The 27,001-nt window shown below is 36.9% G+C and overlaps 2 protein-coding genes across 4 annotated transcripts in view; one reads left to right on the top strand and one right to left on the bottom strand.

Moving 5' to 3' along the window:
- On the bottom strand, positions 1-2,587 carry cryabb (crystallin, alpha B, b). Of its 2 annotated transcripts, XM_028032219.1 has the most exons (4): positions 2,453-2,587; positions 755-916; positions 435-557; positions 1-358 (listed from the first exon to the last, which is right to left on the bottom strand). In XM_028032219.1, the coding sequence occupies exons 2-4, from the start codon at positions 806-808 to the stop codon at positions 167-169; spliced, it is 369 nt and encodes a 122-aa protein (XP_027888020.1). In that variant the 5' UTR covers positions 809-916; positions 2,453-2,587; the 3' UTR covers positions 1-166. The 2 variants fall into 2 exon arrangements, with proteins under 2 accessions (XP_027888020.1, XP_027888019.1); XM_028032218.1 differs by lacking the exon at positions 2,453-2,587 and having other exon boundaries at positions 755-1,067.
- Positions 2,381-27,001, top strand: part of cfap54 (cilia and flagella associated 54) — a 26,504-nt gene continuing 1,883 nt past the window's right edge. The window contains exons 1-54 of one of the 2 annotated variants that reach the window (XM_028032193.1): positions 2,381-2,588; positions 2,800-2,905; positions 3,141-3,290; positions 3,373-3,532; positions 4,252-4,310; positions 4,679-4,822; positions 5,074-5,184; positions 6,083-6,181; positions 6,467-6,659; positions 6,813-6,911; positions 7,545-7,657; positions 7,925-8,036; positions 8,757-8,842; positions 8,977-9,114; positions 9,256-9,403; positions 9,491-9,540; positions 10,419-10,547; positions 10,662-10,896; positions 11,036-11,169; positions 12,006-12,200; positions 12,278-12,370; positions 12,459-12,647; positions 12,745-12,863; positions 12,953-13,100; positions 13,229-13,384; positions 13,466-13,588; positions 14,785-14,907; positions 15,028-15,148; positions 15,645-15,728; positions 16,231-16,357; positions 16,577-16,679; positions 18,165-18,247; positions 18,334-18,531; positions 18,710-18,870; positions 18,952-19,088; positions 19,166-19,375; positions 19,463-19,662; positions 20,504-20,639; positions 20,747-20,873; positions 21,052-21,213; positions 21,295-21,507; positions 21,662-21,749; positions 21,874-22,044; positions 22,144-22,210; positions 22,366-22,551; positions 22,632-22,718; positions 23,143-23,262; positions 23,441-23,488; positions 23,894-24,035; positions 24,218-24,393; positions 24,541-24,695; positions 24,797-24,878; positions 25,873-26,032; positions 26,270-26,427. In XM_028032193.1, the coding sequence (XP_027887994.1) occupies positions 2,443-2,588; positions 2,800-2,905; positions 3,141-3,290; positions 3,373-3,532; positions 4,252-4,310; positions 4,679-4,822; positions 5,074-5,184; positions 6,083-6,181; positions 6,467-6,659; positions 6,813-6,911; positions 7,545-7,657; positions 7,925-8,036; positions 8,757-8,842; positions 8,977-9,114; positions 9,256-9,403; positions 9,491-9,540; positions 10,419-10,547; positions 10,662-10,896; positions 11,036-11,169; positions 12,006-12,200; positions 12,278-12,370; positions 12,459-12,647; positions 12,745-12,863; positions 12,953-13,100; positions 13,229-13,384; positions 13,466-13,588; positions 14,785-14,907; positions 15,028-15,148; positions 15,645-15,728; positions 16,231-16,357; positions 16,577-16,679; positions 18,165-18,247; positions 18,334-18,531; positions 18,710-18,870; positions 18,952-19,088; positions 19,166-19,375; positions 19,463-19,662; positions 20,504-20,639; positions 20,747-20,873; positions 21,052-21,213; positions 21,295-21,507; positions 21,662-21,749; positions 21,874-22,044; positions 22,144-22,210; positions 22,366-22,551; positions 22,632-22,718; positions 23,143-23,262; positions 23,441-23,488; positions 23,894-24,035; positions 24,218-24,393; positions 24,541-24,695; positions 24,797-24,878; positions 25,873-26,032; positions 26,270-26,427 (7,260 nt within the window). In that variant the 5' untranslated portion in view covers positions 2,381-2,442. Of the gene's footprint in view, positions 2,589-2,799; positions 2,906-3,140; positions 3,291-3,372; positions 3,533-4,251; positions 4,311-4,678; positions 4,823-5,073; positions 5,185-6,082; positions 6,182-6,466; positions 6,660-6,812; positions 6,912-7,544; positions 7,658-7,924; positions 8,037-8,756; positions 8,843-8,976; positions 9,115-9,255; positions 9,404-9,490; positions 9,541-10,418; positions 10,548-10,661; positions 10,897-11,035; positions 11,170-12,005; positions 12,201-12,277; positions 12,371-12,458; positions 12,648-12,744; positions 12,864-12,952; positions 13,101-13,228; positions 13,385-13,465; positions 13,589-14,784; positions 14,908-15,027; positions 15,149-15,644; positions 15,729-16,230; positions 16,358-16,576; positions 16,680-18,164; positions 18,248-18,333; positions 18,532-18,709; positions 18,871-18,951; positions 19,089-19,165; positions 19,376-19,462; positions 19,663-20,503; positions 20,640-20,746; positions 20,874-21,051; positions 21,214-21,294; positions 21,508-21,661; positions 21,750-21,873; positions 22,045-22,143; positions 22,211-22,365; positions 22,552-22,631; positions 22,719-23,142; positions 23,263-23,440; positions 23,489-23,893; positions 24,036-24,217; positions 24,394-24,540; positions 24,696-24,796; positions 24,879-25,872; positions 26,033-26,269; positions 26,428-27,001 lie in introns of those variants that run through there. The other variant, XR_003597349.1, reaches the window with a different exon arrangement.

Raw genomic sequence — 27,001 nt, forward strand, 5'->3', positions numbered from 1 at the left:
GAGGTTACCATGTTCTAAATCCATCAGTGATTGTAAGTTGGAAGTCAGCAGGTTATGTTTGCATTTTTTTCCAACTTGTCTGACCTATTATGTTAACCAAAATGCCAACATATAAACAAGTAGTGGTGGGTTAGTACTTAATCAGTATCAGGGCTGTCAGGATACTCTACATTTTTTGTTTCTGTGAGCCATCTTCAAATGAGATGGGAATGTTGCAGTCTGGCCCAAGACATGGCCGAGGCGCCGTGATTGTTAGCACACCATCAGATGACAGATTGGAGGTGATGTCGGCCCCTAACACGCCAGATGGAAGCCTGTATTTCCTCAGAAACTCTCTTGACACAAAGCCGTGATCATCCTGAAAGCAGAATTAGTCAGAGAGTTAGAAAGGTTACAGCTTGCAGTTTCTGCAGATCTCTGAAATCTCTCCTGACCTGTCTGTCCTCGTGCTTAGCGTGCACGGTGATGAACTCGTCGCTAACACTGACGGACAGCTCGTCGGGCGAGAAATGCTTCACATCCAGATAAATAACAAAGCGGTCCTTTTCCATCCGCATCTGTGCAGAAATTTGTTAGAAGTAGCAAGATGCTGTTTTTTTTCTCAGCGCAATTTCATATCAGTAGAAAGTTAGTTGTGTTTCTGACTTCAACTTAAGCACTTAGAACTCTGATTTAAACAACAAATCTCACAAATGTGACTGTGAAACACTAAGGCTTGAAGTACCATCAAAAGGTGAACCAAACAGCATTTTACCTCACTGTGTCCATTTTCTGGCCAGTTGAACCAGCGCATAAATGAAGGTCGCATCCAGGGTAAGGACCAGGAGAAGGGCCACACCAGTGGCCAGTCAGCAAGAGGTTCTGCCAAGGAGAGGTCAGAAAACCGGCTTGGGAACCCACGGCGGTACCAGGGGTACTGAATGGGAATATCCATAGTGGAAGCCAGAGAAGGTTTTAAGCTCAGAGCTGGTCTAACTTGGCTTAAGATGGGTGCAGCTCTCCAGTCCTACACTGAATTTATAGGCCTTCCCCTCCCAACCCATCCAAGCCTCCCTAACTTCCCATGCCATCACTGGCAGTGAAACTGTGCCAACAGGCTGATCTCTCTGGAACAATGATGTCAGCTGTTTGTCCCTTCATCCCCCTGACTGTTTCCTCTGTCTGACTGTTGTCTCACACTCTCCCCCCGACACCATGTTTCTCTCTCTCAGTCATGACGGGACATTGGCTGGGAATATTGCTGATACCTCTAAGCTTATGCCCCAGGAAATACCGCTGCCCAGTGTTCGAGAGTTTGTTTGGCGTATAGCTTACGGAGTATTAGCCAGTGGTGCACCATGTGCCAAAAGCTTAGATCTATGTGTGGAGTGGATGTGGTGTTGAATGGAAACTGATGAGTTTGTATGGGACAGCATTAGGTGAGACTTTATCTGCGTAACGTTTTGCCATGAGCTCAGATTTTAAAAATTGCTTTCCCATTGGTTGTTCAAAGTAAATGTTATTTGTCCTATTACACATTTCTTCTATTTTAGCTTGTTTGTCTACTTAAATGTTTCTGCTCAAAAAGAGAAAAAATAACACAGTGATCCCTATAGAAAACAAAGTTTTTAAATTATTATTTTATTTATTAATGGAAAGAAAGCTATCCAAACATACCTGACCTTGTGTGAAAAACTTATTGAACCAAGCTAATATTACCCCTTACCTAATAAATACTTGTGCCGTTTCTGGCAGCAAGTGAGGTGTTTTTTTTTTTTACATCTCTGTTGAGTAATTTTGACCCAATTGGCCACATTGGAAAGGCTTAATTTTTTATGTATTAAAGATTATAAGATTGCTGATCTATCTTTTAATCTGTGTATTTTAAATTAATAGTCTAAATGTATCAACACATAGGTAAAATTATCATATGTATATATATATATATATATATATATATATATATATATATATATGATAATTTATATATATAATTTAATATAATATAATATAATATAATATAATATATATATATATATATATATATATATATATATATATATATACATATAATAAGATCAACTGATTTCTAGATCAAACAAATCTCAATTTCCAGTAAATATACTTAAAATCATAAAGAAAAGTACAGCCTGTCTTAATATCACACATATATAAAAATGTACTTAAGCGTGATTTTACCAAAATCTTTCACGACCCACTCTGGGCGTAAAATGTAATTAATAAATGAATTACATTACATTTACATGTAATTAATTAACTACATATTACATTGGGAGTTTGTTTAAAATTAATTAATTAGTAGAAAGACAAAAAGAGGTTTCGGTTAGTCAACTTCCGGTCTGCCGACGGTTGCCATAGCGACGTGCCTAACATTGCTGCCGCGAGAAGGAGTTTGTTCAAAATTTGTTCACAGCTGCTTCAAATGCTTTTCTATCTACAGAAATGGACCTACCGGCTACATATTATGGCGAACTGGACGAAAAAAATCCTGTCCTTTCATGTTTTAGACGCGACACGGAATCATTTTTAAAGATTATGAAACAAGTCACTTCGACGACGAAGCGCGACAACAGCTCTTATGCTAAAGGGTAAGAAAGTGGTAAAGTACAGTATGATGACGTCACGCACCTGATTGTCTCGTCATTTACGTTTATTCACAAAAAAACCTGTTAATGTTATACTGCTAACATTTAGCACAATTTTTTTTCTCCCTCCAAAGCAGTGGTACACTTGGAGGCAGAGGAGCCTCTTTTCTTTGTCAGATTCTCAAGACGTATTTCAACATAGTTTTGTTTTTAGGATTGAACTACTTATGAAAATACGGAAAGAGTACAAACAACGAATACCAGAGAGGTTTTACCAGGAGCACGTGTTGCAGGTTGCGGATATCCTTTGTGAATATAAGGTACCTTAATAAATAACAGTTATTTATGCTGTAATCCTGCTGCTGTTTTGCACCATGGTCAAAGTCATTATTGCTTCATAACGTTGTCAGTCAACAGACCATTTTAGGTGTGCATGATATTGCACACCAAACATGTGTATGTTAACAGCAGCACAATGTCTCATGCAAAACTATTTGAAGCTGACAAATGTGCCTCTGGCATTTCAGATTTTACCCTTACTCTCTTTGTTTCTAGCTGTACCAGCTGGCTCTGTGGCTGGGCTACGGTCTCAGCCTGCTGCAGTTGAGCTCAGTGCAAATAACTGACATTACAGATGTGGACCACTTTATGGCTTGCTTTTTCCCTGAAGGATTTGAACTGGAACAAGGCACCTTTACAATAAAGGTATACAGACAAATGCATTTTTTTTAGACAAGTACACAAGTACACAGAATATTAACAAGTGTGTATTTTTCTGTGCACCCAGACGATGTTTGGTTGTGCCATATGTATCTTTGAGGAAGAGAAAAAGTGCAGCATCCTCAGCCAGAAGGGACTCTCCACACTGCTGAAAGTGCTGAACTTCATTAGGATCATGATGCAGGCATTCCAGCAACATGAACATCTCTCCTGGCTCATATATAATGGTTTGTAAAGTCAACTAGTTATCTGGTTTCAGCTTATAAGATAAATTAACAAGTTGCCACAATATTTTTGTCTTTAAAAAATCTGACTATAGGTAATAACCTGTATCCAGTATTGAATATTACATAAATATGTATAACTCTTGGGAGGGTAAACCAACAAAAAGTAGTGTTAAAGGATCATAATGTTTTTTTATTTTCTACTTTTCACTGAAGTTAGAAATGTACGCGTTTTATGGTATGTCTCTACCAGATCTGTAGAGGCAGTCTTTTGGCCATTTTTTCTTGCTAAATAAGCAAGCTCCACCAGTTACCCTAGATTGATTCTGTAATTATTGCTTGACCTGTCATTTTGGTAGATTTGCATTTATATTATGATTTTTCTATTTTGTATGATGGATTAAACGGTGCTTTGTAAGATATCTGTAGCTTTCATATTGTTTTCTAACCTAACCCTGGTTTAAAACTCTGTAGCTTTTACATTAACCTGTCTATTGTGTTCTTTGGTTTTCACTATATATACCAATGCACATCACACTTTTGTCAGATTTTCTTTTAATTTGTTAATATGTTTGAAAATCATATGTCAATTACCTTCTGTTTCACAGTGATTCACCCCTTTGTGCTGCTCTATTACATAAAATATGCAAAACTATTTTGCTGGTTGTGTTTCAGAATTATTTCCATACTCTATAATACATTTACTTTCTCATCTATCCTAGGTTCATTGTCCATTTACAACATCTGCCGTTACCTGATGTCTATGAATTGCAGTGAGCAGGTGCTTTTACATTCATAGACTCTCTACTATTTCTTCAAATGATTCATCTGAAACATATGAATCATATGTTTCATATGGAAAACATATGATTTTTCATACATTTCATCTGAAATCAGATGCTCAACACAGCATCTGATTTCAGAGATGCTCAACATAGATATGATAAAATGGATTTTGGGAGGAAATAACTTGATAGACCAGATGTGAATTATGATAAAACCTACAGTATAATGTTGAAATTATAATTGAAAAGGTCTGCAAAAAAAAAATTGAGTCGCTACCAACTTATTCTCTTTCACATCTACAGCATGCATATAAATGCATCCCTATTTATGACACCTAACAGGATTATTTATGCTCCTATTCAGGCTCTGGAGTACCTTCTGTGGGCGAGTATCAGTTTGGAGCTGTCCATCCCTTTGATGACACCCAGATATCTGCCACTTATTGTCACACTCTACTGTTCAGTCTGCCAGTGTTACTATGACAACCAGGCTGAACTGCAAGCAGAGGTGAAAGACGTTTGCATCCAGTCAAACATTCACATAAAAAAACATTAAAAAACTACTCATGAATTGATCTTAAATACTTCACCATTACATTATATTCAAATTCAAAAATACTTTATTGATCCCAATGTGAAATGAAAAAAAAACATCATTGTAAAATTAATTGTTGGTTAGAAATTTAGGTAAGATAATAGAAGTGTGCCTGAAAGCATAATCCTCCCTTTTCACAAATCTATTATTTTTACGGCTTTCAGGATTTTGCTAAGAGAGCTCTTGGAAAAATAAACGACATGGCTAGCCTGGAAGACGAGGCTGAATGCACTAATGCATTAACTCAGAAAGCTTACAGGACAGCGTCTCTGAAGGTAAGCAGACTATGACACATTGAAGCAATGTTTGGTCCCTTCCAGATTATGTTTTATGTTTTAGCATTTTTGGCTTATTTAAATGTTTCAAATAATCAGGCAGATGTTACTATCACACAAAAATAACCCGATTAAGTGCAAAGTGCAGTCTTTTCGATCAATTGAGTGAAATTTTAGCCCACTTATCTTCAGAGAGTTGGTTTAATTCAGCCATTTTTCACATCTTCCCCATTTGTGGATAAAAAAATCTCACAATAGTGAAGTCCTCCATCCTTACAAATGGCTTTGTAACCTCTGTTAAACTCAGACTAATGTTTTTGAATTTTCTAATATCAGAGTATGTGTTGCTTTTGAAATCTTTTATCCTAATTCATGTTGTCAAACAGGTTCTATTTAAGTGATTTTATTTATTTATTTTTTTATTCTTTGGATTTGACTGTGATCAGATCATATCCATTAAACTACATTAGGTATGCTATAGTGAATATTACTGAAATGTTTCTTTCAGTAACTCAATTCTTTGACTGGAACACATTCCATAGATTGATTACACTCAGACCACTGTTAAGTTTTTATTTCTGTTAATTATGATGATTTTTTTTGCATTTAACATTAGAATATTACATAAAACTAATACAGTTTTTAAAATGTTAGCTTCATGAAAATTATGTTTAATACCCACTTAAAGTTTTTCATCTGACTAATGAGCCTCAGAACAAATATTATAATTGAATGATTGTATGAAAAAGTATGTGGAAGAAATGTATAATGAATAAATGTTGTTTTAAATATATAGCGATGCTGTTATTGTGTTGACATTCTACACAGAAAAGACAGTTATACAAGCTTGAGTCATGCAGTTTAAATTAAGACTATTTTCTTTTTTTCCCACTTTTAGCTTGGTGTTCTGGTGTTCAAGCGGACAGTCTTCGAAAGCAGAAAACTTAAAAACACGCTAAGAACCAAAAACAAAAGCACCCTCAAAGATATCCCCAATGTAATATCATGTACATGGACATTGTGATACCGACCACAATGTTAAATCTAATCTTTGAGTGAAATGTAGCACTTCTTGAGCTACAGTACTTTGCTAACAGTCATATTTCTTGCAAGTCCTCTAAGGCTTTTTAATTTTATGAAATGTTTGCCATCATGTCGAGCTGTTATTAAGTACTTCTCTTGTTGGATTTTAAATGTTTAAGTTGCAGAACTCTATGCAGAAATCTTTGTATAACTCCTACACTGGACAAAACAGAGCAAGTAAAGTCTGCCTCTCCCCCAGATCCCATGGCCTCGTACCCCAACAGAGCAGATGCTGGTTAACCAGTTTGACTGCACTGCAGGACAATTTTTAGCCATTTCAGAGGCACTTTGGGAAAGCCACACACGTCCACTGGAAATAAAGCTACCCGATGAGCCAGAGCTGCTTGAGATGATCATCGAGCTCCTCTCTGCTGGCATGAGTATTTTGTCTGGTTAGTGCAACAAATGCGCCAACATACTACATTTTTAACGGCGATGTAATGAAATCTAGAGGTGTTGTAAAATATATACATGATAACCTTGTATTGTGAAAGTGTGAAGGCCTGACTGGGAAATGACTTTTTCTCATGTTAATGTTTGCTAAGGAGGCACAAGTACCGGTGAACAAAAGTCTGACGATTACCAGAGTATTTGTCCTAACGTACTGACAACAGAATCCACTCTAGTGGATCTAGCAACAGAAGGTAAGTCTGCATCATCAAGTATATTTCTTGATCAACATAATACGTAAGCATAAGATGGTTATATGCAAGGAATACCAAGGTTTTAAAAATAATCGTATTGAAGACGTGACAATGTAAGGTTCTTCTAATGACATTCCAAAGGATGTACCAGAAGGTACCTGCCAGCTGGCAGAAAAAGGTCTGATATGGATTTTAAGGGAAATTAGAGTTCAGTCAGCTTTCCATATTTTATTAAAATTTGCACTGAGTTGAATGAATGACACTTAAACTAATATAACCACCTAACATAACCACACATTTACTCCCAGTCTTTCACAATCACAATATTGCAGATACTGATTGCAGTCAGTGTCTGCAATATCATAGTCATTTACAGTGACGATTGTAATTACCGGTATATGTTTATGTAATGTACTATATGCACTTTCATAATAAAGTCCAATATATTTTTCTGTCATATTTTTCTTATTTATTTTTTTTGCATTTTTTAAAATATATAACTAAGCACTGGTAGATATTTGCCCTCTCTCCAAAGGAAAATTCTCACCCAAAATGTAGCTTTACACCCATAGTTTAACTAAAGCACTAACTGTAATAGTTAGAATCAAGAGATGTGAAATTTTGTTTCTCCAGGTGAGAATAAAATACAGATTACGTCTGCAGTGAGATTCATCAAACTGTTGTTTAAGTACAAGCAGCCAGAAGCATTCTCAGAACTCACCAAGGAGATGTTGCATATTTTGTCTGTAAGTACCTCTGAAGATATTTGCTGTTATCTACATTTATATGAATGCGTGGCAAAACATTTTGAGTTTTTCCTTTTTCCTGTGTTCTGTATCCATTTTTATAGAAGGTGTCCTTCTTTGACGTAAAAAAGAAAACTTATTTCGGAAGCAAATAACACAAACCGGTGTCAATGTTTTTTCCTTAAAGAAATAAAAAAGGACCTTCATTCAGATCCTGTTCTGTGTTTTCAAATGAGTTTGTGTGCATAACTTCTCTCTCTGCATCAGGGTGCGGAAGGTCCGCCTTTCAGGAAGGCAGAACGTGAGCTCACCTTACTCTACAGTTACAGCAACCTGCTGTACTCTCAGAGAGACAATTCTAAAGAGGACAAAAGAGATGGTAACAATAAAGCTATTATGTAGGTCATTAGCACTTTTATCATTTATGGCTATAAATGCATTATCGTTTACATTACTTTAATACTCATTAAGGAGACTTTGTTTAAATTTTATTTAAGAATAGACTAAAATATTTTGTTGAGCAGTATTTAACTATAATATTGACTAGAAACCTTATAGTGGAAAAGGCATTAGTCAGTTAAGAGTTTTTAGAAACAAATAACTAAACCTTCCCCCTCCCATTGCTTAGCACTGCCGGTTAGCATAGAAAAGAAAAAAAAAATTCAGCTTTTGTAAAAAATGGAACAGTAAGCAGTGACGTATAGAATACTGTGTAGCAAAATCCAAAAACTAATAAAATACATTTTATTTTAGAAAAATTAAATACATAACATGCTATAGATTATATACTGTAAATATGACATTTTAACTGTAGTAAAGGATATTCTCTTTTATGTTTGCAGCAGTTTGAATAATTATAGCTTTTTTTGTTTGTTTTCAAAAACAGCTGTTAGATGATTTGATATATTTCTGTTTTTAGTTGTCCTGCTTATATCACGGTATCGTGAAACCATGCTATTTTTACTCAAGGTTATACTGACAAAATGTTGTCACATACATACTCTGGATTGTTAACCATGACCTTTGTTGGTTTTACACCTATTATTGCATTAAAATATGGTTATTTTTTGTTTCTGTTTTTCTTCAAACTTTTTCACAGACAGACAAAAATTCTTGTCCGCCGTGAGCGATGAGCTTGTTGGCATGGTCGACACCCTGCATCTGTGTGTTTTTGGCCCTGATCCTGTAAGTTTCCATGTTGTGTGTTTAATTTATTGTTGCATTTGGATGTTCTTAGACACCAGACTGAAGAAGTTCTCAGAGGATGGATTTTTAGAATTACATGTTACAGATATCCTGTCCATGCATGTTTTCTACAGGAACTGAGGCCTAATCCAGACCTTGTTTTTGATATTTTGATATTTCTTTGGAAAAGACTAAAACATATCATGCAAAGTCATTACCTGGAAATCCAAGACTCTGTTAATGATCAACAGAAGCTACAGTGTTATGACAAGGTTTGTTTTCTCCAGGAAATATTGCTTAAAAAGCCAAGTTTATATGTAAAAGAAGTCAATTAATAATTTCGACATTGTAGAAAAGGGAGGATCCACTAGTCTGCTTTCTTGTTTTTATGTTTCTTGTGAACATGTTGGCAGTTGCTGTGGTGTCTCTCTGTACTGTGTGATGTGGCCATTATCTGTGAGCTGGCCAATGTTGACTGCATTATGGTGGCAGAGATGATCCACATGTTGGGTGAACATGTTGAGAGAGTACTTGGCCGTATTAATCAAGCAGAGGGATCAGGTGAGAAATGCCTCTGTGTCATAAACACAGGAACATGTAATGTCTTACAGATTCTGCCTGAGATACTTTTTTATTTCTTTACGACAGTTTGTGGAAGATCTGAGGACATGAAGCAAAGCTCCTTTTCTCTTCTTAAGGTGTGTGCATGACTTAAATTACAATACAAAAAGACAAGGATTTTATGTGGTAGATTGAGACAAAATAGTTTTATCTTTTTAGAAGTGCAAATTTGAAAAGTGCTTTTGTCTATGTCAATTTAACACGTTATTATGGGTTATGTAATCTGTTTTTTTTTACCATACAATCTGACATGTAGGTTCAGATTACAACCAGCTGTAATCTGAACCTATATTTGTAAGCCTTTTGCAGTCTCTGATAGGTTTTCTTCTGGAACTGCGCCGCACTTTGCCTGGCCATTGCATTCCTGCACTTGATTTAAATTCTGCTTACAGTACATTCTGGGCTTTCTCCCATTCACTTGGATTCCAGTGTAAAATGTTGTTGTTTCTGTGTTTTTATCATCATCTTTTTCAGGAGCGATGTTGTAATAATTTCCTGTAGGCAGAGTTTTTCAAGAGACAAAGACCCAATTTCAATGCATCAAATTTCTTTTAAGCCATATTTGATATATATATATCATTTTTTATAACAACTGAAGGTCACATAGTTACTTTATTTTGCTATAAAATAGCACAATATGACAAATTATAAAATACATAATACTGTCCCTTTAAAATTTCTGACACACCGTGTGAATTATACGTTGGCTAAAAGATTACATTACATTAAAGATTATTCGACAAAACCAGAGCATCTTCTTTTACACGTTTGCTGTATTTATTGTAAGATCAAATTACAGACAGGTGGTTTCTATTTAGTAAATAGTCAACTTCCAAACCAAGGGGTTATGGTCGTTTTTGAATACTCTTTTTTTATTTTCTCTGAACATCATTTTCTTTGTGTTTGTACAGAACATGAAATATCAATAAAATACATTAAAGTTCTACTTTTTTAGGAGTCAAACACAAATCTACTAAAGAAGGTGTGTGAAGTGACAGAGAAGGGTCTTGATGCTTTGTCAATAGGTGTCTCTGCACTGATTCCACAAGATCGCTCAGCCATCACTGACACTGCCTGCATGCAGGTAAGCAGGTGATCTTTCTTGTAATGCAAGGTTACATAAAGCTTTTACTTCTTAATGCATAATTTCCAATTGAATTGTGAAAATTCAATAAACAAATCCTTTTTTTTCTGCTAGAAATGTAAGTCCCTACATCCCGGTAATCCATCCTTTACACCAGCAGAAGAGCAAAATGGGACAAATAAAATCCCTGTAAAAGTTGAAGAAGAAAAGGAGACTAAGGGAGAGTCAAAAACTGAAGGCCATCAGGACGTAGAGTCCAAAAATGTGTTTATACTGGCCCAGGATTTTCATCTAGGGCTGGATATCATCTACCACAAGGCTTCTGTCAAACTAATGCTGCTAAATGAAGGTTTGATTCGCTGCTTTAATACAGTATACATAGTGCTCATTACCATTAGCTAAAATGTCCCTATCCTTTAAATGTTATTAATAATGTGCAAATTCAAAAATAAAGGACTTTGCTGAAGCTTTGTTTTTTATTTTTTCAGTTAAAGAGTCTGATTTGCTGCATCGGATCAAGAAAAATAAGCTGTCCAAAGCTCATTTAATGATGCAGAAAGCATCGGCGGAGCACAGTAAAGGGGAGCCAGGTGAAAGCAGCAAGATCAGAAGTCTCCTCGAGGTAAAACATTTATACTTAACATGCTTTATATAGTCTCACATGTGCATGTAATTATAAAACTAATTTTCCATTTAAAATTTAATTCTGTTTTGTGGGAAAAATGGTTCGGTGCCTTTTAATCTACAATTGCATAAACTATAGATTTATCTGAACATATAGAAATGCCTTCTGCAAATTATCTTGTGTGTTGAAACTTATTAAGTTCAGAATCAGTTTGTTTTATCTTTGAAGTTAAACGAATCAAATGAAACTAGTCATATTCAATAAATTATATAATACTGAAACACTCAGTGACTTAATTGAGTAAGTGAAACCTGGTATCGATTAACTACACACAAACTTGTCTTTTCAAATCTTGATTTCTGTAAATTATGATAATTTTTCAACCTACAGTTAATAAAACATACCATTTAAAGTTGGAATATTGAATCAGAGCACATTTCTGTATGAAAAAACAACATTTTAGTTCAGAAATATGGGCTTCATTGAACATATGTTTAACTCCTGCTTAAGGTTGTTATTTTCAAAAGGTACATTTAATCTGACAACCGAGCTTCATCAGAACTCATCTAATTTAGTGAACATGACTTAATGTGTTACAAGAAAACAGACATTTTTTGCTCTATGTGGCAAATATTATTAAAATATACAGCAATGTAGTTGCCCATAAACAGATGCAAGGGGCATTAATGTAAAATCCAGGCACGTTCCATACAGTTAAAATGAATACTTTTTTCTTTTCATATTTAGCTTGATGTTTTGATGATGACAGAAACAAACGTTATTCAATAATGTATAATAGGTGTTCAACTAGGGTGTTCATGTACTCTCTTTAGGAAGCTCTCGTCCTGGTAGAAAAAGCAGAGCTGGAGGAGATGAAAACATATATGGCCACTGTTAGGAATGTCAACGAAAAAAAGCACAAAGCAGAACATGATGAAGGTGAAAAAGCTCCACCTCCACCAATGCTAATCTCACGAACTGACCACTCCATTACTTTTGCTCCTGCTGAGTATGACTTGAAAAAACGGGTGAGATTTGCTTATATTGAGCTAATTTTTCCACACAATCTATGTTTTCCTGTCCCTTATAATTTCCCTTTCTTTAGGTGAGCTGGTATCAGCTTTGTGGGCGAACAGTCCAGGGTGTCAACCCTAAAGTCCGCCTTGGTGAATGCAGTTTACCAGGAACTGGGAATATGGTACCGTTTAGTTTTGAAAGGCACAGTGTTTGAAATTACCAATACTTTTATCTACATAATTCATGCAGCACTTCAATTTATGTTGTAGGTGCCAGTGGTTTCTGGTGAGTGTTTGCTCAGGGTAGACGGTCTGCAGTCCAACCAGACGTATGTGTTTGCTGTGGCAGCCTATGACAGCAAGGGGCAGCTGGTGGGCAACTCTATAGGGGATACATCATTACCGGTGCTGGCATGCTTGCCCACCCCAGTGCTTTCCACATGGGCTCACTTGGCTGAGGTAAATTACGTACACAAACATAAACTTTACCAAGGAGACAAAGAAACATAAGGCATACATGTTCATGTTCATGTATCTTTGTTGCCTTCTCTCCCAGGTGGCATTTGAAACAGGGCAGCACGCTGTAGCTAAAAGAGCCTGCAGGAAACTGTGGAGTCAATACATAGATCCAGACAGTTCATCCAACAGCAAACACAACAGATTTGCTTCCAGTGGGTGAGGATGGAAACATACATAGTTCACTTTTTCTCAATTTAGCCTTTTTTAAAATTCTAATGAACTTGTTAAAATTCCCCAATTTCAAGGCTGCATAAGGAGACCCTACAGCACACCTCTCCTAACATTTGCAAGATGTTTCTGAATTCCATTTTCACTGAGACAGAAATCAACATTGAACAGGCGTCTCTCCATTTCGATACATGTGGTGACAGAGGACCGTTTATCTGGGAACAGGTATATATGTCCACGTCTTCTAGCACACAGCAGCCTCATGTGGAAAGCATGATGTCTCTATTGCTGATATTAATTATACTGCAGATAATAGCTCACACAAATAATTGCATTTGTTTATGTGTATAAAGGAAGCCAGATTAGCAGAGACTGAGCGGATGATGTTGGCTATGGACCTGGCGATATATTTGAATGATGGTGGGGCTTCATTACGAGCTGTAGTTACCTGCTACAGGCTGCTGGCCCCTCTGATCTACCATCAGATTGCTTGCGATCCTGTGGTGCAAGTATGCAAAAATGATCTAAAATTATATGTACATTTAAAATAATTTTTAAATTTACAACTGTGTGTCTATTTGAATGCCCAGGTGCTATTAAAGTGTCTAGTGGTTCTGGAGGATAATTCATCTCTTACGAAGCAAAAATGGACCGGAAACTCCTCAGAGTTCCTTTTGCACATGGTTTCCTGCATCACCTACTACCTGTCAATGGTTTGTTTATGTGCAGTTCTGTGTGTGGTGTACTCTTAACTCTAACCCTGGTCTAGAGCACATTTTACTTCTCCAACAGCAACCTAATCGGATCTCATCAAGCAATGAAAAAGAAATAAACAATAATGAAAATAAGTACAGTCAGTGCCAACACTAGGTCCCGTTCTGATGTAGCATGCATGCCCTAAAGATGTGCATATACCGACTGAGTTGTAATTTTCAGATTGCAGTTTAAGTGCAAAATGTTAAGCTCCGAGGTAAGCACTGACATTGAAATTATTGATGAGGTTATTAGAGAATAAAGAGGGGAAAAACACAATTTCATAGGGTTGCTCAGGTTTTATATTTTTAGTTTAGTTTGTTTTTAAAAAGTGTGGTACCATCGGGGAAAATCCTTTGGACTAGCTGTAAGTGGGTTTCTTCCAAGCACAAAACTTTGAATCCTGTGCGGTCCCCTGTCTCTGTCTTAGGTTAGCGTGACACACCCACAGGTGAAGCTTGTCAGCCTATATAAGGCAGCTTGCACCTTGACATTGTGGTACATTTACTGCTACAGGATATTTGAGCACCAGTCAGAGGACAGCTGTCGCATTATTTCCCAGTCTAAACCAGTCCAAAATGTTGGGGATCTCCCATTTCTCTTAATACACATCATGAGTTAACTTAAATAACTGCATGTAGTGAAAACAAAACATCTTCAGAAAGTTTTCCTTCCTGAGATATTTTTGGTGGTTTTGATATCCCTTCCATACTTTTATCTTCTCCTCAGACCTGCTGACTGCACAATGTCTGACATGATACATTTGATGGCAATAAAAAAATATTTTTTAACCTAAATAAACTTTTAATGGTAATTTTACTTTTAACTATCTATACTAATGTAAACACGTGTAAACACGTTTTTTTAAGCTAAAAGGAAAGGAGGAAAACAACATGTTTATGTCACAACAAGAACATAGAAGTGTAGTGGATAGAATGCCCCCCTTCATTTGATATCTTTCTTATTCAATTAGATTTGCAGCTTGAAACCAGGCAGTTTTTTCAACATATTTTACTGAAGACAGAACATACATGCCATATTAACCCATTTAGCAATGCACCTTATCAAAGATGACCTACTTCCTTGAGTTCACTGTTGAGTTTACTTTTATCTTCATCAACAATAAAGTTTATGTTTTACTGTCTTGCACTCACAGGCACTGCAAACATTCAGAAAATATGAGTCGGCCGCTGCTGTGCTTGATTGTGGGCGGAGTCTGGTCCAGGAGGTCTTTGATACACATTTTAAATTTGGCAAACTAGTTCTTCAAGCTGGGAATGTAAGACAAGACACATACTGATCTGTTTCATCATTTATCATAATACTTAGAGTTATGTGTGCATGTATGTATATGAAATGTGGTTTATGAACGGTTCAGCTTTTATGTATCTATGTGTAGGATAAAGCAGCAGCTATAGCTGCAGCTGAGAGCCAAAGAAAGATGAGCCAGCTGATAAAAGCACTGCATGTGAAGAGCATAAGATGCATTCTATCCGAGGAGGCTCTTAACAGAGATCATGGTAATAACAAAAATTGCCTTTTGAAGAGTATATATTCAAATTATCCTTAGCAAATTAAATTATAAAACCTTATATTTAGGTTTTATTATATTTAGCAAAACCTGCGACAGACTGGCGACCTGTCCAGGGTGTATCCCGCCTCTCGCCCGGAACGCGAGCTGGAGATAGGCACCCCTCCCGACCCCACTAGGGACAAAGGTGTTAGAAAAAATGGATGGATTATATTTAGTAAAACCTTAGTCCATCTAAAAAAAAAATTAAATGGTGTCAAAAGCTGAAAAGTTAAAAGTTTGTTGTTAATGGATTGGTATTCATATGTGGAACTTTTTTTGCATGTTCTGCCCATACATGTTTAAGCATTGTGTTACCCATTTCTGAAGCCCTGAGCTGAATTAAATATAGAAAATGTGAATTAACTTTTCAAGCATGTGCTAGGGCATTTCAGTTCACCTCAGTCAAAAATGATTCTTATAAACACAGCTGTCTATGTCTCCAGAGATTGCATGGGTTACCCTCGAAGATCCTGGTGTTCTTTATCGACTGTTCCCCCGCTTGTCACTGCAGGATAACTTTGACAATGGTGAGTAGCTTATCTTTACAAACAACTGAAACCAGATATTTACATATGCTGTATAAGAAGCACTTCACATGTTTTCTTATAGTCTGTCAATAAAACATTAAATAATTTTTTTTCTTCAATTTTGTAAGTTCCCTATGATAAATGGAAATTCTCATTATGTGTTTACATATGTGCACATGTTTAAATGTGGCACTTCAGGCATCAGATGTTGAGTTTACTTATACTTGTGCTTTCTCAAATTGTTTAAAAGCATAAGAATCTTAACTGAATTTAAAATAATTTCATAAAAAAAATCTCTCTCATTATTCAGCCACTTATCAGTTTGGTTTTTCTAACCAACCAACCTAAAACAGGAGCATTACTGTCTGATTGTCTAACAGTTCATTCATTCAATAAATTGAATTCTGTTCAATGACAATAAATGCTATCTAAAATCAATTTATTATTGAATGATTAGTCACGTTCACTCAAAGCAAGATGGATCTTTGTGTGTTTTAAATAGTTATAAAGCTGCAACGGAAAAAATACTTCCTTGAGTTTGCGTCACTGCTTCTACAGAGGACCTTGGAGGAAGGCAGTCCAGAACTGGTGCTGGACTGGGGACTAGCCATTTTTCAGACTCTCTCCAGGTTTGTTTTACTGACATTCAAGGCTTCACAGATATCTAGGCAAGACAAGAAAACTCATTTTAACATCAACTTAAAATGTGTTCATCGTCATGCTTCAATTAATAGACGTGATCCCTTTCCAAGTTGATGTAATTACTAAGTCAATAGTTATGTTACAGTGAGCCTCGTCATTACAACGTACTTCACTGATTATTCTGCTCCTCTTCACTACACTTGCAGACGTGATGAAATTTTGGGACTAGCCACAAAAACTGTGCAGGAAAGCAGCAAAAGTAAAGAAGGAGAGAGTTCGATGACTCAGAGAAAAAGTATAGCACCTCAGGTGAACATAAAATACACACAAATGCACATATTTAGACATGTACAGCATGTGTAGAGCTCATAGCAAAAGTGTCCATACATTAGGATCTTCTTCATATCTTGTCATGTTACTACCCTAAATTTCAATGTATTTCTTTTGGAGTTTTTATTTTTGATACAACAACATAAAGTTGTGCATTATTGTGAATGAAAGCAAAATAATACATGGTTTTTAAGTGGTCCAATAACTTCTACTGTTTTATAGCTCAGGTGAGAGAATCTGTTGACAAGACAAGTATTAGTGTTAAACTGTGGCAGCAAAACTGTAGCACATAAGTTATTTTTTCTTCTTGCCACAAGCCATGTGGGGGATACAGGACACATGCAGAAGAAGATCTCAGTTTCACTTTCTGGCCTGCATTCAAAACACTATGTTTGGTAGAGAACTTTATCGGCACCTCACCCTGAATACACCACCATACTGTGGGTGGGGTTTTCTTCAGCAGGGTCAAGTAAGCAGGTCGTAGTTGATGGGACGATAGTTGGTGCAAAATACAGAATAATCCTAGAAGAAAGCCTGTAAAGTTTGCAGAAGAATTAAGACCGGGTCAAAGGTTGACCCTGTAGTTCACATATGTCAAACTCAAGGCCCGTGGGCCAAATCCGGCCCGCCATAGCTTTTTATGTGGCCCTCTAGACTCTAAAGGGACACACAGTTAAGATAACTGTGGGCTTAAATATTATTTTATCAATCAAATCAAAGCAGTTTTTTTTTCATTTTCTGCCAAATTACACCAGTCAGTCCCTCCTGTTTCTTTCAAATTATCGTGGAAATTAACACAAAATCAACAAATCCCTGCAGTTTTTCACGCTAATACATAATTGTGAATTTGATGCAGATTTTTGGTAAAAAATGTTGAAAAACATTGGATCAAAGCGACTGCTTGCTCCCAACTGCAGGTGGCGATATTTCTTACTTCTACTAAACAGCTACTTTATGTTGATGTGAAATAATTATTCATAATGATACCACAAGTAATAAAAAGTCATACATAAGCACAAATATTCCTAAATTAGTAACACAAACACTTTGATTTGAGTTGTAAAAAACCACAGAAACAATCGCGAAATCCTGGAGGGACTGTAAAGATTTACAATATAATTTAATTTTAAGAATTTATTTGCATATTAACAGTTTGGTTAGCAGGTTTTATCAATACATTTTGGCCCTTTAAGAACATTGATGATCTTAATTTGGCCCAAAATGAAAATGAGTTTGACATCCCTGCTCTAGCTGGACAACAACCCAAAACATGAAGCCAATGAAAGGTCCAAGCATGTTTATGTGTTCAACTAATAGAGGGAAAGTCTAAGTTGGAATTTGTTGTTATAATGCAAAAATTTTCGAAACATTTCAAAGAACAATATATAGAAAATTTAAGCTATGTGTTGTGCATCTGCACAGCTTTTTTATTTTCAGTAAAGCCTTTTTTGTGTTTTACTGCAGAGTGTGCCCACGTTTGAGGAGTTAAGAAGGAAGCTTAGGAAGAAACTGCCACAGAGCTTACTGAAGAATCTGAAAACTCTCAGGTATTGTACGTGAATATCGATGGTCAAGGACACTCAGATTGCAGTGTAGTAGTTTGGACTAACAACTTTTGTGTGTGTGTTTTTAGAGAGCTGAACATTGTGGAGCATTTACTGTTTTTGATGTCTTTTGTGGTGCAACGCAACAAGAAGCGGATTCAGCTGAGGAACTTAATAGCTGACGAGAGAGCAGAGAGATCTTTCCTTAATTACTGCATGGCTACGGCACATTTAGCAAAATTTTACCAGGGCTTGCATCTGATTAATGAAGGGCATCTGGATGAAAGGTTCCCAGTCAAGATCAAGTTCCTCTGAGCAGCACTGTATTTCTGTTAACATTATGCCAATATTTAATTTTATCTTTTGAAACAAGATATTGTACATTTTGTAACCAATAATTTCAGGTTGCAGTGAAGCCTCCTTTGCTTTTTTTTTTGTTTGTTGCTTTTTTCATACTTTGCTTAGGTATAGCCAGATTGATATCTGCTGGTTCTCCCTCGCCCACTCTGGCATCATGATGAGGAAGTATTCTCTGCCCTCTTCTGAAAAAAAAGAGGAATTACAGAAGGCTTCTGACCGTAAGGTTGACATTGTGACTCCAAAAGGAGAGAGGAAACGACGGGAGGGTGAGAAAATTACTTAACAAAAGACTGTAATGGACTATAACTTGGCATTTTTTTAAATAGCTTGATGCTTCTTTTTTCTAGCTGTTAGAAAGGTTATCCCTGTGGCAAAGGGGATCACTGATGAGAATGAGGATCAGCATAAAGATACACTGGAAAGGAGTTCTTATGTACTACTGAATTCTGTTGAAAATGCTGCTTTATATTTTCGCAGAGCAATGGTATACAAGATGCGACGATAAACAGGAATGTTTGGCTGCTATGTTTGTTCCACACTACCTAACTGTTATCTTGTCAGGTACTGGCCCATCGTGGAAACCACTGGACAACTCTGCAGTACATGTGTCAATCTGTGTGGGACCAAAACCACAAGCTTACTGCAATGGCACAAAATGGTGCTTTAAGTAAAAGTTTGCCGCCAGTCACAGCTGATGAGCTGCAAGCCATCTTCACCCCTCTTCTGGTGCTAGCCACAGATTTTACGCTGGACATGCTGACTAAACTTCAGGTCAGCCAAATTCTACTTACACAGATGAACATTTTATTTAAGATTTTTGTGAGTTTCTGTCACATTCTTTCATTATCTTCCCACCAGATTTGGAGTTTGTATGATCTCGACGTGAATGTTGAAGAACTTGAGTCGCGTCTCCACTTCTCACTCCCCTACGATGACTGCTTCCTGGTGGACCTGCGCTGGGTTCGAACGTTGGTGTTATACACTCTTGAGCAGCTTCAATTCTGTGAAAAATGGGAGACCCTGGCACACTTTGCCTTACTATATAACTCATACACACGGTGAATAAATAATAATAATAATAATTTGTTAAAAGAAATGTTCAAAAATACAGAAGATTATACACTGTGCCTGGTATCTTGCAAAAGTATGTATATTTTAAATCAGTATTAGTTATGCACTCCATGTAGCACACAGAAAAAATGTGGAAGATCTCTGGGTCTGGGTTAACCTTTTTGGCCTAGATTCAATGTTCTGTCTGTGGCATTGCACATCACCCTGAACACACCATACCCAGGGAGAAACAGAGTTGTGATAGTATCATGCTGTGGGGACCTTTCTCCTCAGCATGGACGGGAAAGCTGGTCAATGTAGTTTGGAAAATGGATTTGCAAAACATTTGCAAAGACTTGAGACTTGGAAAGCTCTACGGCACCAAAGATACACTCACAGTGGAGGGATTTAGATAAAAAAAGAATTGTCCAGGCCTAAATCCAACTGAGAATCTATGGAAATAAAGTTCTTGAAAATTGTAGCTGACAAAATTGTTGCTGAGCTAGATGCGCTTCATTAAGTCTGAGCTGTTCAGCATCAGAGAATGGTCATAAAAACTTAGTATCAAAATGTGTAAATTCAGGAGACCATGAATAATTTCCCTTCCACTCCACATTTGCGCAGTGTTATTCTATCATGTGTAATAAAAAAGTATGTTGAAGATTGTGGTATTGTGTGAAAATGTGAAAAGCTTCAAGTGGTATGAATGCTTTTGCACTATGCTATGCTCAATGCATGTAAAGCAAGGGTGTTTCATACAGATTTATTAGACATTTTGCAGTTTCATTTTATGACCTAGTCCTGCAACTGAAGACTTTAAATTTGAAATGAATTTATATTTGTCCCTAGGGAACGTTACGCCTTGATGATAGTTCCTCTGCTGGTTCATGCTCAAAGGAACCTGCTTGAGAGAATTTCTTCTTTTAAAGGACCTACAGTCCCACAACCACACCATGTCAAGACAGAGAACACCACTGGGAAGAAAGTAGGGCATACACAAAACAGAAATCACATCTTGCTTTGTGTGATGATACAAAGTAGTTATGTATTGTGTGCATTGAATTGTTTGTGTCCTCCTTTTTTTCATGGTAGATGACTAACAGAACTTACGCAGGCTACCAGCTGCTCAGTGTGTGGAATCGACCCCCTCCACGGAAACAGAACGTTCACAAAAAGGGAGCAAAAAAGCATTTATATAAAGATCCATTTTCACTGAAAGGTTTGATTGGACAAAAAGCTTCATTCATTAGAAAAGTGCTGAACATAGTCATATAGAATATTTATTTTGCAACAAAAAAATAACTCAAATCTTCCAAAGGCAAACAATTGAAAGCAAATTTTCTTAGTGCAAAATAAATAGAAAATGTAAAACAATACAAAAATGTTTTGTGCTGAAGTTTCAGAATTGCACCTCGCTATGTCGCTTGTGCGCGTTCCCCTTGTCGTGGAAGACACCCTGAGCTCTTTTCGTGAAGCCCTTGGAAAAAGATCGCCCAGTCTTCCACTCCTCCAGCATAGTCGTTCATTAATTATACAGCTTTTAGCATGCACACAACCCTGTAAGTTTATTGCTTATTAAACAACAGGGGCATGTACATATGCTCCTCTGCAGTAAAAACTCTGCTGATGTGATTCTTCAGGCTTTGCACCACAGACTCCAACTTGTCGAACTAGAGGAGGTACCAGCCGTCCAGCAAGCCAGGTGTCATTCAGCCCAGCAGTTGTTACCTCTCCGGACCTCCTCCCTGAGGACCTGCTTGATGAGGACTTTAGTTCTCCAAACGCTATCTACAGCCTTCCCGTCAGCCTTAACAGTGCACCAACTGTTGCTGCTGCTTACACAAACTCCATCAGTAAGAACTTATAATTGCTACTATTGTATATTTTTAGAAAGAAGCAGAATGAAAGGACAAAGTAACCATATTTGATCATGTGTAAATTACAGTGTAGGCATATAGGCGCTTAAGAAGTTCTCACTGTCCTTTCTCTTCTCTTGATTTTCCTCAGAGAACCTGCAGGCTAACGGTCACGACTCCCTTCACATTTTAGCTCTGCATGAAGTTGGAAACCTGCACTTTTATACTGGAAACATAAGGTTAGAAAACATTTAAATGGGTTTATGTGGACCAATCAATAAGAATGTGTGCATTTCTTGTGTCATAATTTTTCTTTCATTCTCTCAGTAATTTTGGTATCGGCTTGTTTTGTGTTGCCTCTAGTGCTGCACACTCCTGCTGGCGTAAAGCTCTTGACTGCATCTTCCAGAGCTCAGGTGGCATCCAGCAATGGGACGATGTTAACTTTGAGAGCAGCTTCTCACAAAACATTGTAAAGAAAGCTGGTATATGGGGATGCTTGCAAGGTGCTGTGCTCGCTGCAAAGATAGCGCAGTACGTTGGACTTTTATGTTGATATGCCGTTTTGTGTGTGTCGCAAGAAATGTCCCATTAAAACTACACTTCTGCTGAGGCGCATGTTTTAATTTACAGGTTTATTTTAACCTCTGATATCAAGAAGCGCACAAAGCGTTGTCGGCTGTCTGCTCATTTCTTTAAGGTAATCTGTCTCAGGAATATTATTACAGTGCACTGAAATTTGTTTCTGTAATGTGACAAAATGATGAATATTTCATGATTATGAATTCTTTTGCAAGTCACTCAATTTCTTTTTCTTGTATAATCTCTGACCTGGTGTCTGCTCATACTCTTTAGTGTGTGCTGTATTGCTCCATGGCTCACCCTCAGAAGGATCTACAATATTCCTCATACAGCATTAGGGATGAACTGTTTCCTGGCATTGACCTTTTTTCTGAGCCACATAGGCTTCAAGTCGACACCACAGTAGCAAGTCTTCACTTTGTTTGCCATTGGCTCTTCTTCACAGGCTACTACATTACGGTATTTATTAACATTTGTCCTCAATTTGAACTTCAATTCAGAAAAAAAATAGACTTTACTGGTAAATTCTGTTTTTTCAGCTTTTTCCCATTCTAGCCCTTTACCTCCACTTTGTGGGGCCCGTGTGTAGAGATGTAGAGCGCACAGCTGAAGCCAAGATCCTCAAGGTCAGGATCGTAGTTATTGCTGTGAATTGTTTCTTCTGTTAACCATCAGTGAGAAATTAACCCTATCATGACAAACCAAGCTGTGGTTTTGGAGATTTATTCAAGCTTGTAAGCTGGGAGGGCGAAGGTGCTCATTCTCTCTATCTGAGGAGAGGGCAAACACTTCTGTATGCACAGATATCATAGGGGAAAAGACAACTTGATGACTCTGAACCCTCCTATTGTAGCAGGAGTACAGCACAATGTTCCTGCAGTGGATGCTTATAACACTAGACAGGCACATGCTCTTGCAGAAGGAATAATAACAATTACACTGTCAGATAAAACATACTCAAAGAATTAAAATACAACAGTTATGATTTTACCTTCTCTTTTAACATGAACATCTTTCTTTGCTACCTGATCTGACTGTTGTTTTCTGCAGGTTCGTGCTCTTACAGAGTTGTGCATGTTTACTGAAGCCATTACAGAAGCTATTCAATTCACTCAAGGAGCAGATATTTTTCTTCCATCTGGACTCCGCGTGACCACAGCAAATCGACAAGTATGTTTGCCTTTTCTCTTTAATCCATTTGAAATATGTTCATATTTCTGCATTTTTCCATAGCACTACCTTCCTAGTCTCTGATGATAGGGAGACTAGGAACAGAAATACGTTTCTCATACAACAGAAATACGTTTTTTCTAACCTGATTTTAATGGTAATTGTGCTTTTTAAACAGCCTGTAAATGCTTTCTGCAGCGATGCATCTCTTCCTGACAATGTGGAGGTAAACTACGCAATTTCTATGACTCCACTTTCAAATCAGTTCATTAAAACCACTTTGATGTATTTATACATCTATTCATATTTATCTACACTCTTGCATAAACGAGATAAATATACTGTTGATATGGTCCTTCCTTTCTACTGGATTTTTCTCCTCAAGTTAAAAAATGCAGTACCTATCAGAAGTTTGCATTATTCTCATCTGCATTATTCTCAGATTAATTTCTGGCTCTTAATGACTTATTGGAACCACCATTTTTTAAGGATGGGTTCAAATAGAAACAAAAATAAATGTAAAATTTATGCTGATTAGTGAATTTCTAACAGAAACTATAAATGCTGTAGAATTTGTCAAATAAAATTGTTTTCTTTTAATCTAATCTGTAATGTTTATGATTATGATTAGGCTGTGGAAGACCTTGTGAACTGTGACTTTACTTCAGAGGTCTGCACATTGTATGGTCCTACACTGTGCTGCAAATTCAACCTTGCTCGTATTCAACTAATCTTAGCAATCACCAAATCTGTACGTGGCAGTCCTGTGTCAGGTCTGTAAGAAAGAAGCTGTTCTTTATTAACTTTGTTTTGCCATCAGTGTGTTTGCAAAAGAATATTGTGTTAAGGGCTGAAATGGTACTTTGTGCTGAATATATGCCTTAAACTGTAACTTCTGAGGTACGGTACATAAAAATGTATTTTTTTTTTTACATAAAGACATATTGTTTTTCAGATTCTGAAGAAAATTCTAGCTCTTCTAGCCCACAAAGTCAAGAAGTGTATACAGAGGATATGGCACAAGATGAGCAGGAGAGACATGAAACAGAGGGATCATCCCCTAAAAGAGAGACACCGAAAGTTGTCTCTTTTGCTAAGGAGAAGAGGGAGTCATCTCCAGAAAGGATCAAGGTAAGAGTGTATAAGTTCTATCCCAGTAGATCCTATTGAGTTTGCTAGCTGCAGGCCCGTTCTGTATTTAGCTGTTCCTGGCACTTTAACACAGATTCTGAGGAAGTGGTGGGCCGTGTGTGAAAATGTCATTTTCTTCTTTTATAGTTTCTTTTATTGGAAGGAGCTTCTACTTTGATTTCCTCTGCTACGCAGCAGCTCACTTCTCTTACCTGCAGCGAAGCTGAGAAACTGGAACTGGTGGTGGAGTTGAACCTTCTTAAAGCTAACCTCTGTCTGCAGCAAGAAAACTATGCACCAAGGTACCCACACTTCAAAGTGGATTTAGGAAACTGTTTTGTCTTTACATCCTTCGTATTTGCATAAGTTTTCTATGTTGCCATGTTTGATTGCTCTCCCCTAGCTCTGAGGCTGCAGTTTCAGCTTTGGTGTTGCTGCAGACATCTCCTGTCACTGTGACACCATCCCCTCCTGGAAGTAAACAGGTAAAGTGGCATATGCATCCATATATGGTGAAAATAAGAACGTTTTTTTATTTTTACATGCCAATATATAAATAAAATAAAATACTCACCTACTATTCACCAGGCCCTAAAAATTTATTTTTTACCTATAACAAAAATCTTATTAAAGAAAAATATCTGATAAATTAAGTACATTCCTATATTTGATAACTATGTATAACCACATTCAGGATAGCTCTCAATTTTTAGATACTGCTTCTTTCTCCTTAGTTTCCTTCTTTATAGGAGTATTTTTCTGTTGTGCTGCAATGAATCTTTATCACCCAGAACTCATTTACAGTTGTTACGCCCCCAAGGTCTAGGGGTTCAGGGGCGGTAACATAAAGATGTGTCCAGAGAAAATAAGTGGAATGTAAAATGATTTATTACAAAGAAAGATGGTTTCACAAAACCAAAACACAGTACAATTTAACCCAATTAACACAAAACAGGGGTCTAACAAACTGAAGAAGGTTTAGTGCAAATTAAAACGGCAAAATGTCCAAACAAGTCTAAGGTAAACTTAAATAGCCCAAAAGGGAAAGGAAAATAAAACATACACACACACCAAGGGAGCACCAAGCCTCCCAAACACGAGCTTTTAGCTTGTGAAATCAAACTATTTCAAAGTTAAACAGCTTTGCAGAACAAGCAAGAACAAAATGTCTTTAAATGGCTCAAAACTGCCCAAAACAGTTGCAAGCACCAAAGTTGGGGGACAGCTGAACAAACCCTTTCCCTACAAACTGCTCTACTGGAGGAATGGTTTTGGGAGCCTTTTACAGGGAGCAGGTGAGGCTCATCAACGTCTGATTGGCTTGCAATTCTGGTCCAATGGGGTGGCTGCTCTCCTGCAGCCTCCAGGCAGCCAATCAGGAAGGTGTGCCCTCACAGCTGAACCTGCATAACAAAAAGAAGCCTGCACAGCCTCCAGAGGCCAGGGGCCATAACAACAGTATGTGTTTTATGTTTTAAGGACACCAAGGACTACAGTGCACCAGACAACCTGCAAAGAGACATGTCCAGGGCCGTTGAAGCCCGTGAGAGAATTGGAGTTTTGCTGTGGCTGCGCTGCCGGCTCACTCTGGTCCACTGCCTGACTGCTAACATCCCTGCTAATGCAACTCTTTTTCCAGGTTTTAGAAGCTTTTAGACTTTTTTTTGTGTTTGATGATTAAATTTCTTAATTTTACAATAATATTGCAGAAATGAGTCGTAAGTGTGAGTGTAAATACTCAAAAAATCATAAGAAAACCTTAATTAGTGATGTTATTGATCAAACTCTCCTTATGACTGATATGCAATATGATAGCAGAAGATGAACTATATGATTAATTTGTTTTTTGTGTGTTAATGGCATTTTGTCTTTCAAGGTAAGAACATTAATGAAGAAATATATCAGGTGATACAGCAGGGACTGGATGAATGTCTGCAATGGGGAGACAAAGACAATCAAGCTCTGTTTCTGGTGGAAGCTGTAGAATTAGAAGCACAGAGAAACAGAATTGATGAGTGCATGGCAATGCTGAAGGTACACACAGGGGCAACCTTTTGTTTTCTCTATTTTTAGAAATTTAGATAATAATTAAGGGCACTTTTCACAACATATTAATGCATACTATACATAATTTATGTTGTTATGAGTAGACAGCATGCATCTTGACAAAAGTCACATTTATGCATGTGTTAGAACAAGAGTTAACTCATGTGATAAGGAAGTCATCACTGTCATGCAATGTTAATGACCTGTAATAATGAATTTGTTGGTTGTAAGAAACTTTATTTTTTTTTTTTTTAGTAAATGTCATTTATTTATGTTTTTCAAATATCTATTTTTCTTCTTCAATTCTTTTTCCTTTTTTTAGCTGCTTCTACGTTTTTAAATTAACTTCAGATCTCTTAGCAAAATGTATACTTGGGACTTCTTTTTTATCATAGACTTGATCTGTCTTTTACATGTTGTTTAGTGGTTTCTTTGTTTCTTTTCAATCTTGTTGCCAGTTTTGATAGTTTCATTATTACACCACACTTAATTTTAGCACCAACACGGCTAAAAGAAAAAAAAAACCTAAGCAAGTCATAGCTAGGATTTAGGGTTAGGGTTT

This window comes from Xiphophorus couchianus, chromosome 11 (assembly GCF_001444195.1).
Source record: "Xiphophorus couchianus chromosome 11, X_couchianus-1.0, whole genome shotgun sequence".
In the NCBI taxonomy this organism is placed as follows: Eukaryota; Metazoa; Chordata; class Actinopteri; order Cyprinodontiformes; family Poeciliidae; genus Xiphophorus; species Xiphophorus couchianus.